Consider the following 17,470-nt stretch of genomic DNA (forward strand, 5'->3'; position numbering starts at 1 on the left):
GCAGGACAACAATGCCTTCACCAAATTGGCATACAACTTCAAAAGGCCTCCGCCAAAGAAGGCTAGTTTGCAAAGAAATGGGCGTCCCTAACAAACGCCCGTGCGAAACAGGTTCCGGGTAATGACCAGGGTGGCCCGGAGCATGGCCAGGCCTCCGTTCGGAGATTGCCTCCAAGAAGTCACCAGCATCCCGAGACTGCGAGTCCTCAGGCAAGTTTCTTCTCGAAGGCCATTATGAGGCTCGAAGATATTATCCACGCTTTCAAGCAGAGAAAAGGTCCCGACAGCCCGAGGTTATTGGCCTAATTCGGGTCCGGTTCGAGAAGTCACGAAAGACCTCACGCGAAGCCGTTTCATCAACCAAAGGCCAGGAAGAATACTCGCGCCCAGAGCCAGTATCACAGGAAACAAAACAGGATCATGCATTCGAAGCTGCCAAAAATATAAAGAGATACATCAAGTGTCGAAGGAAGGAATCAAGGAAATATTTTTGTATTTATACAATTGTTCGCTTACAATGACCCTCGGTGGGTCCTTCCATATGACTACATTACATATGATTACAAAAGCCCACAAGGGATCCTTACATAAAACTAAAGAAGTACAAATGATATGCATACAACAGGAGCCTCAGGACCTAGCCTATTCATGTTGCGTCTTCGTCATCATCCTCTCAGGCATATGACCTCAAAGATAATATCTTCCAAGACCGATCCTCTCGGGGACCACATCCTAATCCTCCCGGAATGGCATCTTCAAAAGGGAGGGCATGGAAAAGAAAGGCAGGGGAGAAGAGCAAAATGACGAAGGAGACACCAGAAGAACACAAGAAGTGGTTGGGTGAAAAATTTGGCTAGTACGAACTCCGCCAGTACTACCGTTTTGAAGCCACTTCTTGAGACGTTGCCTCGGCCCGAAAGACAATAGCCGGCAGAGACCGCCGACACACCCCCTGGGAATCCAAAAGGGCTGTAACACGTCGAACCGAGGGAGGAGGGTGAGCTGCGGTGTATAATTCGAACCCCCTTTTAAGCAGCGGTGCATAATCCAAAGTATCCCCGAGGTCGGGGGAAATCGGTCCTCTACCTCATCACCCCGGGCCAACAACAACAACAACAACATCACGACGGCACAACTTCACCCAATCAAAAGAGGATCGAGGGTTGGGCCACAGTGCACATGGCGTAACATCTTGAGGCTACGGGCTTCAAACATGACGAGATAACAGAAATTCAAGATGGCAAGAGAGGAATAAAAGATGGGTATCAAAGGAAATTTGGATAAAAAGCCAACCATAAAAAGCCCCATTTATAGGGAGGTCAAAGTAACTGACAGCGCCATTACTGCCCTCGAAAAGCGTAACAGCAGGCGCAATCAATGCGTTCATAGAAGCTGAACCGATAGCAACGAAGATCGAAGAATCGCGACATTTCGGGTAATCTTGGAGAAGCGAAAAGGCGAGGCACCTCGACACCTGCAATAAGGGGGCTGCGCCGTCAGCGCGACGTTGTTATGAGGGATCGAAGAGTAGGGCATCAAAATCATTTCTTATCACTTCCCTCTAAGAAACGCGGAGACTATCTGTGCACGGTGAAATCTGGGAGGTTGATTTCTCCTCGACTGAATACCTCGAAGGGTGATCCCGGAAGCCCAGGATCTCGAGCCAGTCACTTCCCTCAAGATCGGCTGGTACCCTGCCAAGGATAATGTCGACCAAAGCCCCGACAAATGTAGGAATCTCCTGAGGAATGCACCCAGGGCCGATCGGGTCTATTCAAGCGGCTCGACATCAGCCCACACGTATATCACAAAGCTAGCCGGATGTCCCATCCTATTTCTTTTATCACACAACATATCTTGTACTAAGTTTGGACTTCCCCTTTCTATAAAAGGAAAGTCGCTAACACCCTGTAAAGGCAGAGCTCAATCACTCTACTCAAGTGCAATAATATATTCTCTCTCTTTCTCCTCTCTAACTCGCTTGCCCTCACTGGCTCGAAGCCATTTATCTTTTATTACCTTCTTGCCTGTTCTTTGTTTATCACTTGGTACTGGCCCGAAATCGCCTTAATGCCCATCATTCTCTTACTTGTTCTTCATTATATTGCTTAGTATTGGCTGTGAAGAGCCTTGTTTAGTTATATCCTCAACTGTTATCCCATCCCTGACTATCCCCGATAGCTCGAGCTCGACCCTGACGTCGACCCCGAAGTCCCCCATCGACCAGACCTATATTCGCACAGCAGGCCCCTCAGTTTGATTACTGTCTCGTTTTAGCTTGCATTCCATTATTAAACTTAATATTACTAGCATTAACTGTTTTAACAACTAGCTCGGGAATAGATCACGTATTTTTAGAATCCCATTTACAAATTTAATTGTAGTTACCATTTTCATGGTAAACACAACGTATACTTTCTAACTTTATTTATTTTTTTAAAAAGAGAGATTAGTTCTGCACTCGATGCTTCCACTGATCAAAGAACACAAGCATTTCTCCTCTTCTAATCATTCTCAAACCACTAAATCATGTTGGAACAGCTAACATAGGCAATCAAAGCCAAAAAACAGAGATGTAGAGGTCCATCAAGTATTAGTAGCCAACTCACACTGATAATAAAACAATAATGAGTCGCAAAGTTGCTGGAAAGTGAAGCTGAGAAGAAGATTAGGTAAAATTTGGGATAGAGATCATAAGTTCAGTCAGGGAGTACGCAAGAAATGTTATACTACTAATATGTTCACCTCCAAGCTTTGTCGATTGTAGTGGATTTCAGTATTTCGTCACAATTTTCAAGAGCGAGGAGTAAGTCCCCAAAGCTGCACTTGCAATGCCGATTACAATAATGTTGATGCTACAAACCATCTGAAAACGTCAAACATTGATGATCACCATTACTCAACATTACCCAAATTACATCACCTAGAATTAATAATCAAGAAAATATAAAACAGGAAATGATATGTTAATTCTCGTGTTCTTGTCATATTTCTGCAACTAGTACGCAAGCCCAAACGGTTTATGGCCAGAAAATGGAAATCAAGCCTAAAAATTTAATGCCAACAACGATACATCAATTACCTGTGTCCTTGTTGCTTTCTTTCCAATAATCTTTAGGAAACATAAAGCTGGCATTATTACAGCCTGAAAAGCAAAAAGATTCAGATATATTGACCATCATAAAATTGTGAGCAGAAGTAAAATAATAAACGGAGATCTCCCGTCAAACATCTAACTATTCATGGTTTACTCATTCTACCCCAGGACTCTGGTTGCCTCTCTATTTGCACTAAATGGTTTTAAAGTCTGAAAACAGCTACTATCAGTTTTGGAAAGTGAATCAATGTGCTCAAACAGTCTAACTATTCATAGGTTGGCTAAACAGTTAGAGAAATATGAACTAAACAGCTCAACCTCTTAATTTGGAACTTTGACGGGAAAGTTCTATCTCGTCAAGCTCCATTATTTTGAATATTAGACCCATATCATCCATTGTATTTTTTTTGGAAGGGAGAGGCGAGGGCGACCGATTGGATGTAAAGAGGAATTTATCAAGATATTCTTGGTAAAAAGAAGAGATCTATCATAGCATCCGAGAAGCATAATGCTCAAATGAATTTGAGTTGACCTTTTAACCATTTGAAAAATCAATTAGAATTGCACCTACAGCTTCTGTCATTTGGCCCCAGGCCCCCAATAGAGTCTAAACCATTATTTAAAGGTACAATATATCGGGACCCCCTGAACTTGACCAATTTTATCAAGTTAACACCTAAATTTTAGGTTGGCCTAATTACCCACCTGAACTTTGGCAATCTGATAGTCTCGACCCCGCCAACGCTGATGTGGAAAGAGCGTGAATACACTCTCTTTTAGAGACGTGACAGGGAAGAAATTTGAAAAAGCTATAGAGAACTTTGTTATGAATGTGTGGAATTTTGTTACTAAACCTCAGATTCTGATTCATTCTGAGGGATATTGTATTTTCAAATTTCACACCATAGTTGATAGAGACCAAGTTCTTCAGTCAGGACCATACACATACAGGAACAAACCAATGGTGCTAAGGCTATGGGAAATTGATTTCTCACTTAACAGAGACATTCTAAGCACAGTGCCAGTTTGGGTGACATTTCCTGGGTTACCAGTAGGTTATTGGTCGACTGAGGCTCTAAGTAAAATAGCTAGTGTGGTGGGAAAGCCCCGATACACTAATAAATTCACGCTCATTATGAGAAGATATCCTATGCTAGGGTCCTAGTGGAGGTAGATGTTGCATATACTCTTCTAGACCAGATAGAAATAGAATCACCTTTTGGCCCAATGGTATGATTGGAGACCTGTATTTGTAATGATTGTCTGAAACTTGGTCATGATTTTATTGACTGTTGGCACAAAACAAATTGTAATGAGGAGGTGGATAACAAGGAAGGGGAAAGGCCAAGAAGACAGAGGAAAAGAGCAAAGAAGCCAACTAGAATTGTCAAGCAAACATGGCTGGTGAAGAAGCCAGAAGTGAGTGCTGGAACAAAACCAAAACCACAGAGGAAGGTAGTCCTACAAGGAGACCCTGCCCATGAGATTGAATGCACTGAGATGGGTAGAGAGAATATAGAGCCTGTACAGCAGAATACTTCTATGCCATGTCAGACAAAAGATGGGATTAGCATACAGGATAACATATGCTGCAATCCTGTGAATGAAGATGGCAATGATAAAGGGAAGGCAGCTGTTGAGACAAGGGATGATGGGAGAAGAGGACAACAAGAGGACCCAGGTCCATCATGCCCTTTAATTTCCAACTCTCTATGATCATTGTCACTTGGAACATTAGGGGTCTTAATCAGGCCCATAAACAGAAGAAGTTAAAACTGGCTAAAAATAAGGTAGATGTAATGGGGTGTATTGAAACAGAGTTAAAGAACATAAGGCTAAGAAAATACAAAAACGGATTGCTCAGGGGTGGAATGTTTACTGCAATTATCCTTATGTTGTAAATGGTAGAATTTGGATATTGTGGAAAGCACACATACAACTACAGATTATCCACACTACAGATCAAGTCATCCATTGCCTAGTGGAGGATACCATCACTTAAATTACAACACATCTCAGTATCATTTATGCTCAGAATGATAGCCATCGAAGGGAGACTCTATGAAGGGACCTTAAACAGATAAATATGTAGGCTCAGGAGACATGGCTACTTAGTGGAGATTTTAACAATGTGCTATCCTCTGAGGATAACAGGGTCCTCCGTAACTACTATTGAAACACAGGGATTCAAAGATGTGATTGATTTTCTACAGCTTACCCCTCTTAGAGCTAAAGGAGACATTTCACTTGGACAAACAAACAAGGTACTAGTTCAGGAGTATATAGCAAGATAGACTGGGCTTTGGGAAACTATCAGTGGATATAACAATCTGGTCATGCAGAGGCAAATTTTTTGAATCCATCAGTCTCTGATCACTCCCTTATACTAATCAAATGTGGTCGACAAAAGTTATTACATCCTAAACCATTTAGACTATACACAAATGTCATGGAACTTCCACAATTCCAGAATATTATTCAGCATGCTTGGAGTCAGAATTATGATGGCACACTTGTGCAGAAGATCTGGTGCAAGTTGAAGGCTATGAAGACACAGTTGAGAGACTCTAATGCCTATATGGCTTCATACAAATAAAAACTTTAGCAGGCAAGAGAAAAATTGGATATTGTTCAAAACCAAATTCAGCAGGAACCTTTGGCATAGAACCTATTTGATTTAAAGAAAGACACACTAACTGACATTGAGAAATGGAGCAATATTGAGGAACATGTGATGAGACAGAAGTCAAAGGCTTGCTGGATTGAATGTGGTCATGCCAATACAAAGTATTTTCATGCTCAATGGAAGATTAAATCCAGTCAGAATAGTATAACATCCATATACACTGATACAGGAATAAAGATAACAGATCCCAAATTGATTGAGCAGGAATTCATCAGAGTGTTTCAATCCTTAATGGGAGATTGTGCTACTGAAATGCCTTGTGCAAATACAACTATAATCAAGGAAGGACCATGCTTAACTATATCACAACAAAGAGATTTAATCCATGAAGTTACAAATGAGGAGATCACTGTTGCAGTATGAGAGATGCCTAAAGACAAAGTACCAGGGGTTGATGGTTTTCCTGTGGAATTCTTTACTAGGAACTGGAATATAGTGAAGGACATCGTTGCAGCTGTGAAGAACTTCTTTTCTACCAGTAGCCTGCCTGGAATGATCAACACGACAGCCATCACATTAGTACCTAAAGTTTCAGCACCTTCAATAGTTAAGGACTATAGGCCTATTGCATGTCGTACCACATTGTATAAGATTATATCTAAGGTCATTTAAAAAAGAATAAAATCTGTTCTTGATGGGTTGATTGGTCACTCTCAATCAGCATTCACTGAAGGGAGGTGTATTATTGATAACATACTACTAAGTCATGAACCGTTTAAAGGATACTCCAGAAAAGATATCTCTCCTAGATGTGTGCTGAAGGTAGATCTGAGGAAAGCCTATGATACTTTGGAATGAGATTTTCTCAGAAGAATGCTTATTGACCTTGGTCCCTTCAAGTTTGTGCAGTAGATAATGACATTTGTTACTACAGTGTCATATTCCTTGGTACTAAAAGGAGGACTGACCAAGCCTTTCAAAGGAAAAAGGGGATTAGACAAGGAGACCCAATATCTCCATACTTATTTGTTACTGCAATGGAGTATATGGGAAGAGAACTAGGACAATTGCATAAGAATGGAGATTTCAACTTTCATCTTAGGTGCAGGAAGTTAAATACTACACATATATGTTTTGTTGACGACCTCCTGATGTATTGCAGAGCTGATTTTGAGTCTATCAAGATCCTAAATGCAACCTTTCACAAGTTCTCAGTTGTCTCTGGCTTGCAGGCAAATGTAGACAAAAGTGTTATATACATGGTTGGAATCTCAACAACTGAGAAGCAGGAAATCTTTGCAACATTGGGTTTTACTGAAGGAAAGCTTCATTTCAAATACTTAGGGATCCCTTTAGATTCTAAGAAGCTAGCAGTTCACCAATATTTACCTCTTATTGAGAAGATAACTGCAATGGTCACATGCTGGTCAGCTAAACTTCTATCTTATGCTGGCAGATGTCAACTGATCAAGGCTGTTATCTTTGGCATTCAAACCTATTAGGCATAGATTTTTGTTCTTCCAAAGAAGGTTATGAAAGCAATTGAGGCAATATGCAGAACTTTCCTATGGACTGATACTACTACTATCTCAAAGAAAGCACTGGTGGCTTGGGAAAAGGTGTGCAGGCTAACAGCTGCTGGAGGACTCAATATACTAGACATAAAGCTGTGGAACAAAGCAGCAATTATAAAACATCTGTGAGATATAACAAGAAGGGACTGCTTATGGATAATGTGGGTGTATAGTTTCTATATAAAGAATAGGAATCTGGAAACAATGGCCACATCTAACTCTGCATCTTGGGTGGTGAGGAAGAGACTAGATAGCAAAAGTTTGATTATGGAGCATCAACAACTCCAAGGAAACATTCATAACAGACTACAGACAATGTGCACTAATACAAAGTTCCAGATTAAGTAGATGTACTTGAAACTGATACCAGTATACCCCAGAGCTGAATGGAAAAGTTTGATGTTGCACACAAATATACATCCAAGATATAGATTCACCATATGGCTTGCAGCACAACATAGACTAGCTATAGTGGAAAGACTGTTGAAGATTGGTATCCAAATTCCTGCAGCCTGTGCATTTTGTTGACATAGCCTGGAATCCTTTAGCCACTTGTTCTTTGAGTGCACCATCACAAAGCAAATATGGTCCAGACTATGTTCATGGCTGGGATATAATAGGAGCATTGGAGATTGGAAAACAGAGTTGGAATGGGCATGCAAGAAAGTCAAGAGCAGAAGAGGAACAAATGTTATTACTAGCTGTGTGTTTGCCATGATTGTTGCACTGATTTGGAGGGAGAGGAACATAATCAGATTTGAATAAGCTAAGTTTGATGATCTCCAAATCTGCAGAGAGATAGTACTACACATACATATCAGAGGGAAGAATATAGTCAAGTGGAAAGAAACATTGCAGCAGTTGAAATGGATTCAATAGATAAGTAGAATTAAAAGTAGAAATCCTTGTTATAGTTGGTTTTAAACAAGTGTCTGTATTGAAATATAGTTTAGGATAGATAGACAAAAAATTGATAGTAACAGATTGTGATGTATATTGGGAGCAGCCTGCCAAAGCCGCTCCTTGGACTTAACTGTCCATATTTTTTGAGTATCAATAGAATACAACCTTAACTCAAAAAAAAAAAATCAAATACAATGACTTAATTGTTCCAACTATATTTCTCCTTATTTCTTCTTAATATACATATCGTATTGTATCCCAACTATGGTTTTTTCCCTTTTCAGATATAATGACTATTTGTTCCAACTGTGTATTTCTTTTTCAAGCCAAATATGCAAAACTTAGTTGAAGCTCCATTATGTTAGCCAAATAAAAGAAGACTTAGCCAAAGTAACGGAGTTCTAATGGTGCATTTTTTAGAGAAGAAAAAGTTTATGTATTTGTTCTCTTCATCAATGACTATGTATACCAACTGTATGTTTATTCTTTTTTGGGTCAAATTTATAAAATATTTGGTTAAATTTCATTATGTTTAGCCAAAAAAGTCTTTTATCCAAAGTAACGGAGTTCTAATTGTGGATTTGGTCCGTTTTCCAAGTACTTCCGAGTAGCGCGTAAGGCGCACGCGGCAGCGATAAAGCAGTAACAACTAGCAGCAATGGCTACACGTGGATAGTGGGTAATCAACATCGTTTGATTCTGCAGCAATGCCTCGACACCCCAATTATATTCTAGGTTCTTTTCTTCTAGAGTTGGTACCTCCGGTCATTCAGTCGATTTTTTTGGTCTCCCTTTCTTGTTAGTAAATTATTGCTCTAGATAAGGCATAGTGCTTGCAAGCTTACATGATTTGAGCTTGTATGTTCATCAAGAACTCCCATGTCCAGAAGATAAAAGTAGCAGAAATAAGAATATTGAAATGAATGTGCGGGCATATTAAAATTGATAAGATTAGGAATAAAGATACGAACATGGTAGAGGACAAGATGCGAAAAACGAGACTTAGATGGTTTAGGCATGTGAAGAAGAGAAACGCAGATGTCCCAGTGAGAAGCTGTGAGAAATTGACCTTTGTGGATCTGAAGAGAGGTAGAGATAAACCAAAGAAGTACTGGGGCGAGGTGATTAGACATGATTTTATGTTGTTTCAACTTACTGAAGACATAACCATTGATAGGAAGGTGTAGAGGTCGAAACTTAGGGTAGAAGGTTAGTAGGTAATCGAAAGTGTTTCTTCCCCATACCTGTAGTATTAGTGGTTAGTCTTGTATTCTATTATTGTTAGATCTCTATTACTAAATTTTGCTCCTTTCGCTTTGTTTTCTTATTATCCTATTGTTGTTATTACTTGTTGCTACTACTTTCTTTTCATCTTTTCTTAAGCAGGTCGTCTATCAAAAACAGCTCCTCTACCCTCAAGGTAGGAGTAAGGTCTGCAGACATACTAACCTCCCCAGACCCCACTTGTGATATTATACTAGGTTTGTTGTTACTGATGTTGTTAGATGCCATGATTATTTGTTCTAAGAGTATATTTTTCTACTTTCTGGGCAAATATTTAAATATAACTTAATTAGAATATCATTATCTTTAGCCAAATAAACAATTATACCCAAAATAATCTTGTTCCACGTTTTTTTTTCCTTCAGATTTTGTCCGAAAAAGATGATCCAAATAATTTGTGTATTTAAAAGGGTAAAAATATATATTGTATCTTTAAAAACGACACGTGAACAAAAAAAATCCACATGGCAGTGCGTGTGTCACACTTTCATGGGTTGTCAGTTCCAGGAGGTCGAGCCTATCAAATAGCCAAGTTCAACGGGGTATAGGCCATAAAATATTGGTGTGAACTGAATAAAAAGTCGTCAAGTTCAGGGGAGCCCCAATATATTCTGCATTATTCAACATTGTACTAATCTGATTATGAGAAATATAATTATCAAAGAAGATAGTTCTACCAATACGTTTCCAGAAGCATAAGGATCAAACCAAAGAAAAATATCAGGAAGATAAAATAGCCAAGTACAGAGAGGAAAAATGGGTTGCACTAAATAGGTAATCAGCTTTTCATAATTGACAGCTTAATGGCTTGCATATCAAAGAAAAAGTTATTATCTGTAATATTAAAAAAAACAATAAGTTCAAGATATAGCCAAGTACAGCGAGGAAAAATAGGTTTCACTAAATAGGTAATAAACTTTTGATAATTGAAAGCAAGCTTTGATGGTTTGTGTCGAAGACATAATTAAGTAAATAAAAATGTGTTCTCTCTAACAGCTTAAACTTTTAGATGAGATAGTCACACACTTCATCAGTTTGCATATCCAAGAAAAGATTATCAGTCTGTGATATAAAAAACAATAAGTTCCGGATCCAATAAAACTGGAAACGAGCTTACCACCAGTATACTGAGAAGAGAACCAATCAGAGCCATCACAAGACCTGCAACAAAAGTGATTTATGACTGTATAACTAGAAATTGTCTCATAGATTTATTTAATCAACCAAACATCCCTAAGGTGAAGCTTCTTGCTTGATGCACATATTCGGTGCTTTAGGAATGCAATTTAGAGAGGAAGAACATTGTCACAGCTTAAACTCTGCAGTTTGCTTTCTCTCTTCGAATGATCCAGGTATGGACGGATTTAAAATGGTACAAGCACAATCAGAAACATCTAAACAAACCATTCTGGAAGTTAAGGAGATACATTTGCTTACTTATACATGAAAACCACGCCAGCTATTTCAGGGGTTGATATCAAACAAAACTTTTTTACACCTCCATCTTTAAGTCGTCATTATCATATGTTTCATAATTCTTACGCATTTCGTTAACCAGCAATCAATGTCTTCATGTTTTCAGCAAAATGGTAAAGCACCCGGACCAGAAGGCTTCATACAGCTAATCTTACTAATACATGCTCTAATATATATATATATATATATTAATATATATATATATATGACCTCTTTTGCTAATTATCCAAGAATTATCACACAAACTAAAGCAAGTGGCAGCAGTAATATTTGCAACCAGAAAAGCTTCTGGCTCAAGAGAGACTTAGTGAATTCATTAAATTTTGATGTTAGAAGAAGAACGCATCAATTAAAAGTTGACTCAGATGTACTATATTGTTCGAGATTACCTTCTTTTTCTCTATCTTTTCTTAGCAGAGGTAATATCAGATTAGGCAGGGTTGTGGTGCCCTAATAGAAACTTAGTCTTCTAAGAGAGTTGGTGATAGATGAACATGCAACACGCAGAATTAAAATAAGATGGCTGAAATGGAGGAGCACCAGGGAATGTTGTGTAATAAAAGATACCTAACAAAGTGAAAAGTAGGCAAGTTCAATAGAGTGATTGCGACCCCAACAATGTTATACCGGACTGAATACTTAGCTCCTAAGATGTAAAAGATTGTATGGCATAGAAATGCATATGTTGAGATAGATGTTTAGTTACACAAGACTGAAGAAAGGATTCGTGTTGACCAATATAAAACTTAGCTAACAACAAAACACAATGAAACAGAGGATTCATAACAATGCTACCATTCACGTGGATTAAGGTTTTATTCTTGTCTGATTTACATTTGATCCAGTGTTTGCCAAGAGTCTCTAGAATTCAGCTAGACTTGCATGTCATTGTAGGGATAAGTGTGCCATTGGAGAACCTCTAGTTTTATAAAACTAATTTTCCTTAAAAGACAAACTTTTGGTATGGAAATAAGCTGGGCCGGCATAAGGCGGAAGTGATGCAGAAGATTCAAAAAGCCTATAGGGTTCCAGATTATATGTATAAAGAATAAGTACTGATAGGAGAATAGCATTTAGTGAACTAAAATGAGATTAGAAATTTAAAGTTAAAGATCGTAGCTGAAAGATAATGTTACGTACCAAAAAAGGGAATTAGAAATGCAACGCACAGGGTAGAAAAGACAAGCACTGTCCTTAGGAGAATAAAACACAAGAAACTACTAGAGATTCTTGGAGGCAGCAATTCCTCTATGCTTCTTCCCAAAGGATTCATCAGCAATGCATATCTGTGCAAGTGCAAACTTTAAGGAAAGCAGAAGGATATGCAAAGTTCTTCTCTTTTGTGTACTTAAGACATGCAATCTAAAATCTCTACTGATATTTCCGAGTGTAAAAGGATACTTCGTGAATGGGTTGATAACCTGCACGGTAGAGCAAGAATAAAGATAAAAATTAATGATTGCCAAATAAGATTCAGGAATATTTTGAAGGGAAAACAGAAAGCATACATACAGTGGTCCATACTGCTATTCTTGAAGCGATTGAATCCTCAGGCATATTTAAAGTAATCTGAGACAATGTGCTTTGACCAAACATGAGATACCCCATTATTGCAACACCTCCATATATTAGAATACACAGAATAAAGCTGCATAACAAGAAGGTGTTGGTCATTAACGGACCATTGAGGAAAATGCATAAAACTATTCAATAGTAGAAAACCATACCATATAGCTACTGCGTCATTGAATTTTGATTTGTCAGCCATAGATTGGTAGATGTTTGGGAAGACTGAGTGCCCAGAGAAGCAAAAGCCATATACCCCAATAGCAAAAGGAATCCCACTCCAGTTCAGAACCCGATTGGTATTATGAAATCCGACTCCATCCACTGTACCAAGGAAAAGCACACACAGAGCAATTATTATAGTCGCAAGGACCCCGCAGGCTGCAAATACATCAATAAGATTCTCAGATGATGGTTGAAAACCATCCATGCCAAGAGTACTGCTGTTTGAAGCAACGTCAGCGCTTTATGTTGGTCAAAAGAGCACCTGAGAGGTATGATATTACACGAAGGTCCCTCAACCAAACAGTTGGCAGAACAACTAGGGCAGTCAGGATCCCAAAGAAGTGAGTCGAATCAAGTTTAAGGCCCTCCCAGTTTAGTGAAGTTCCGGGAAAAAGAGTAGTAAGGTTATCTCCTTCCAAAATTATATATTCTACACAATATGACTGCATTGGTGGAACACATGTTAGAGGTCTGATGTTAAGGAGTCTAGGTGAACAATGAAACTACAGGGTCTAAACCCAATCTTCACTTACATAGAGCTCAATGTACAAGATAATCTGCAAAGAAATAGAAGAACAGCATCAGAAAATTGTCAGGAAGACGAACAATCTATAACGAGCAATCAATTTTTTCCTTTGTCCCTGTAAGCATAAATCAGCTTACTCATATTTTCAGCCAGTAACTTTATATTTAAGCCAAAAAGAAGTTTGGTATTGTTCCACGTTGGCATCATGAAATAAAAATTCCCCCAGCAAATCACAATATGTCCATCCAACTGAAAAACTATATGCTAGCAGTTCAGAAAGCTACATTTACTGGGTCCAAATTACTAACATTTGTTCCCACTCCATGAACTGCATTCATCTAACATGAAGTAACATTTTTAACTAACAGCTGGAAGCATTCTATTTTCGCCCGGACAATGTCATGATAAAAGGTTTTATAGGAACAGAACCAAATGAAAGTCACATAGTGGAGTTGGTACTTGGTAGGGATAAAAGTGGACATTGCTGTTACCGACAAGCTTTTTGGAGTATCCAACTACTAGCTTGAATCCGCCAGTAATTTCCTTTTATCCTAATTTATCCAAGTAGGTGAAAGGGAAACAGAATGTGGTTGATGATAGAGGAAAAGTGGAAAGAAGAAGGCAAAACTGGTGACTTCCTGACAGGAAGGCGCCCTTTGGTAGTTTTAGAAGAAGGATTGGTAGGAAACTAGGTGAAAGAAACCATGGGCACATCCTAAACACATAAAATAGTTAATTGTCATTCTACTAATTTGTGGTTAATTACTAAACAAAGGGTAAACAATTAACCTAAACAAGCAATGAAGAAAATCAGGGAAAGATTTAGTCCCACTTAAAAAAGATGACAGGGGGACTACATTATTAGGATACAAAGGGAGGGGCTATTAGAGTTAAATCTTAAAATTACTCATCCACAAGATTTCCATAGCTGAAACTTGGAACTGATTGCACATAGGATCAAGGCATCAAACAACTGTAGATTAAACTTCTGAAACTTGGAACTGATTGCGCATAGGATCAAGCAACTACAGATTAAACTAACTCACAGATATAATAACGCGTCCAAATTTTCCAAATGCAGCTTCTCCAATATCGGGATAGGTTGTGATTCCTTCCCTGCTCTTGAAGCAATGACTCATAAGAGAAGCTGTGTACCAACATATAACTGCAAAAATTACCAACACTAACAAACTAGCCCAACCAGCTTCTTTCACTGTATAAGGAGTAGAGAGCAGTCCAACTCCAGCCATGACATTGACACCTAAAACAGATAAAAAGAGATTATCTCAGATTATCACTTATTAGCAGATTCAGCACTTCTGATTTCAAAATCCTAAGATCTCCCTCCTAGGTAGATTTTCAGGTATAGCCCATAGTAAAGCTATTCACTGGAAGTTGTTTCATCCTGCTCGTTCAGATTGTCAAAGATACTAAATTACTGAACAACATTAAGGTTTTTCTTACCATTGAATATAGTCTGAGTTAAGCTGCATCCATAGGAAATTGGTAATTCCCCAACCAGTTGTTCATGCAATGAAGAAGCCTTCTCTGACCAAGATGCCTTTGCCACTGAGATTCCATCCACGACATTTTGCTCCTGAACTTTTTCCTTTTCAGCGAGTAAATGTGTCTTCACATCCGAGCCTAAGAACTCTCTACTATCGACTTCAGATATAATACTGGATCCAAGTCGTAGGAGTCCGAAACTTGGTGATGCGGCAATCGTATATGAGTCAATTGTCTCTCTGTTATCATACATACGAACAGCATAAGAAACTTTTTCTCTCCCATTCTTCTAATCAGAGTAAACATCTGATATAAAGATAAACCTTTTTCATAGTGGAGATCTAAACTCGCTCGTTTGTCACCAAAGCTACAGAAAAGAAGTGGTTCTTTTCTCAGGCTAGCTGATTAGCTCCTAACTTCAAACACACATCAATAAGCCCTCAGACCCTCTCCATAGGCACCTACTTTTTTCCTTTTCTTGATGAAATGGTAAAGCCCAACCAAATTCCCACTCCCCCCCCCCCAAAAAAAAAAAATCCAAAAACAAAAAGAAAAAAAATCTGGGAGCCTATGTTTGCTTCTCCCACTTCTCTCTTGATGAATCATTGGCTCGAAATTTCAACCTCAGAACGGCCCTCTCTATTAGGCTATCCCTCCCGTGTGTCAATACTCTCAAACACACCCTTAATTGCACAACTTGCAAATTTGGCCTCACATCCCAAACCCTTTTCAACCTTTTCAAAACATAATTTCCAAAAGTACTTCACATGCGGCGTCGAGACAATAACATCTGAGCTTTATTCTAATCACCGATGTCCCATCCTACATCATCCAGCCCATATATCGCCACACCAATACAAGCGACCTCCTCAGGTCAGAATAAATTCTTTGGAAGGGAAAAACAGGAGGTTCTAACATATAATGGTGAGTATGGTCCCAAGAACTAATCCTCAGTTTTTCCAATTTCCAAATCTCTCTGTTATGTAAACCCACCACTCACGCAAAGTAGCTCGTTAACCTTAACCTATTAGATATTTTTTCTTCTAACATGCCAAATATTTTTTATACTATTGACTCAAACAAGATGCTAATAAGGAATTCTAATCAAGGACTAAAATGTAATATCAGTCAGGTAGAAAAAAGGAAGCTGAGCCAAGCAACTGAAATTGAAAAAAGAAAGGGAGGGGGGTAATTCCAGTCGTTACCATGTTGAAGTGTATTTATGTGTCGTCTAAAAACTAAGGTTGATAGAAAGCAACAATTTTATCTTCTATTTATCTAAACAAGTTCCTACAACATAACATAGGATTCTCATTAAATCCTTTTTTCCCTTTTACAGTTATCCAAAATTGACACCCAATGTTTGGTCCATAAAACTGAAACACAAACTATAAGACACCGGTGCTTGAATGGAACATAAGCAATAAAGTGATTTGTTCCCTAATCATTGTGGACAAGTTATGGGAACTGAAGTGAAGTGAAGTATTAACCTGAAACTTTGGGGCCATTGCTGAGAAGAAAATGGTGATATTTGACCCTCCTCATCAGCAGTTTCTTCATCATCATCACTCATAGTAAGGCTATCGCTACTTGGATTGGCTTCCACATCATCTGATAAGTATTCTGATAATTCTTCAGACTTCTTTGCCATGGTTATTTCCAATCAGATGCAAACCCAAACAGACACCTGCAAGTATATATATATGGGCTCTGCAAAGACATGATTGAATACGTTCTTGAGATTTCCAGAACCATCGCATTTCTTTATTTGGAAAGAAATGATGAATCATCGGCCAAACTGACGAATAAGAAGCAAGGGAGATGTATATCCTTCTGACTCGAGAAGGGAAACTAATAAGAGAGAGACAGAGAATCGGAGCACAAAGGTCCCCCAACTATATCAAACTCGTTCTTCTCTTGTCGTTTTCTTGTTTCTTTCTTTTTTTTCCCCTTTTAATTTGGGGATAAAGAATGGAGTATCCAACAACAACAACCCACCTAGTTAGTATAATTCAGAGAGGGTGGTGCATATGCAAACCTTATCCCTATTACGGGGCAGAAACGCTGTGTCCAACACCTTTCCTCCAAAAACTTACCACCTTGCTCTTCGAGTGATTCCAACTCACGACCTCTTGTTGGAAGCGGATAAAAATGGAATATATGAAAGGAAAAAGTAAGTTGAAAAGTCAAATATATATATATATATATATATATATATATATATATATATATATATATATATATATATATATATATGGAAAATTTCAGAAATGACTACCTTTTAATCCATTGCATATTTATATTTTGTAGTTAGCTTTGGATAATTCGTTGTATTTGAGTGTATTTGAATACACTGTTCAATTGTATTTTTTTATTTAGTTTTTCACGTGTATTTGAGTATACAATTCAATTGTATCCAACATTATTTGATGCCGCAAGATTGAACGTATTTGAATGTACTAGTCTTAATGTACAATGAATATAAATTTATAAAAATTACATAGATATTATTGACAAATATTTGAATTATTAAATAAAAATTATAAAAAAATCCAAATTCCTGAAAAACAATGATGAATGTTAATCACATTTATCTAACTCAATAGAAGAAGATCTCAACTCTTCAAATACCTTAGTATTTGAACTTTCATTAGGGATAGATTAAGATTCTCACGCCATTCTTTCTA

At 38.2% G+C, this 17,470-nt stretch overlaps 1 protein-coding gene across 14 annotated transcripts in view; it reads right to left on the reverse strand.

Annotated features, from left to right (window-relative positions):
• LOC104240256 (amino acid transporter AVT1A) overlaps positions 1-16,702 on the reverse strand; it is a 51,197-nt gene extending 34,495 nt beyond the window's left edge. For 5 of the 14 annotated variants that reach the window (XR_011404443.1, XR_011404444.1, XM_070165369.1 and 2 more), the window contains exons 1-13: positions 16,274-16,699; positions 14,742-15,022; positions 14,324-14,538; positions 13,285-13,308; positions 13,014-13,194; positions 12,688-12,907; positions 12,473-12,608; positions 12,362-12,381; positions 12,101-12,246; positions 10,602-10,645; positions 7,996-8,085; positions 3,083-3,145; positions 2,746-2,866 (exon numbers count right to left, since the gene is read on the reverse strand). Coding sequence is in view for 12 of the 14 variants with exons in the window: in XM_070165369.1 (XP_070021470.1) it covers positions 2,774-2,866; positions 3,083-3,145; positions 7,996-8,085; positions 10,602-10,645; positions 12,101-12,246; positions 12,362-12,381; positions 12,473-12,608; positions 12,688-12,907; positions 13,014-13,194; positions 13,285-13,308; positions 14,324-14,538; positions 14,742-15,022; positions 16,274-16,434 (1,674 nt within the window). In the remaining 2 variants the exon portion in view is untranslated. The other 9 variants (XM_070165370.1, XM_009795058.2, XM_009795061.2 and 6 more) reach the window with 9 other exon arrangements.
• Positions 16,703-17,470: the final 768 nt, after the last annotated feature.

The sequence above is a fragment of the Nicotiana sylvestris genome, chromosome 12, assembly GCF_000393655.2.
Source record: "Nicotiana sylvestris chromosome 12, ASM39365v2, whole genome shotgun sequence".
Lineage (NCBI taxonomy): Eukaryota > Viridiplantae > Streptophyta > Magnoliopsida > Solanales > Solanaceae > Nicotiana > Nicotiana sylvestris.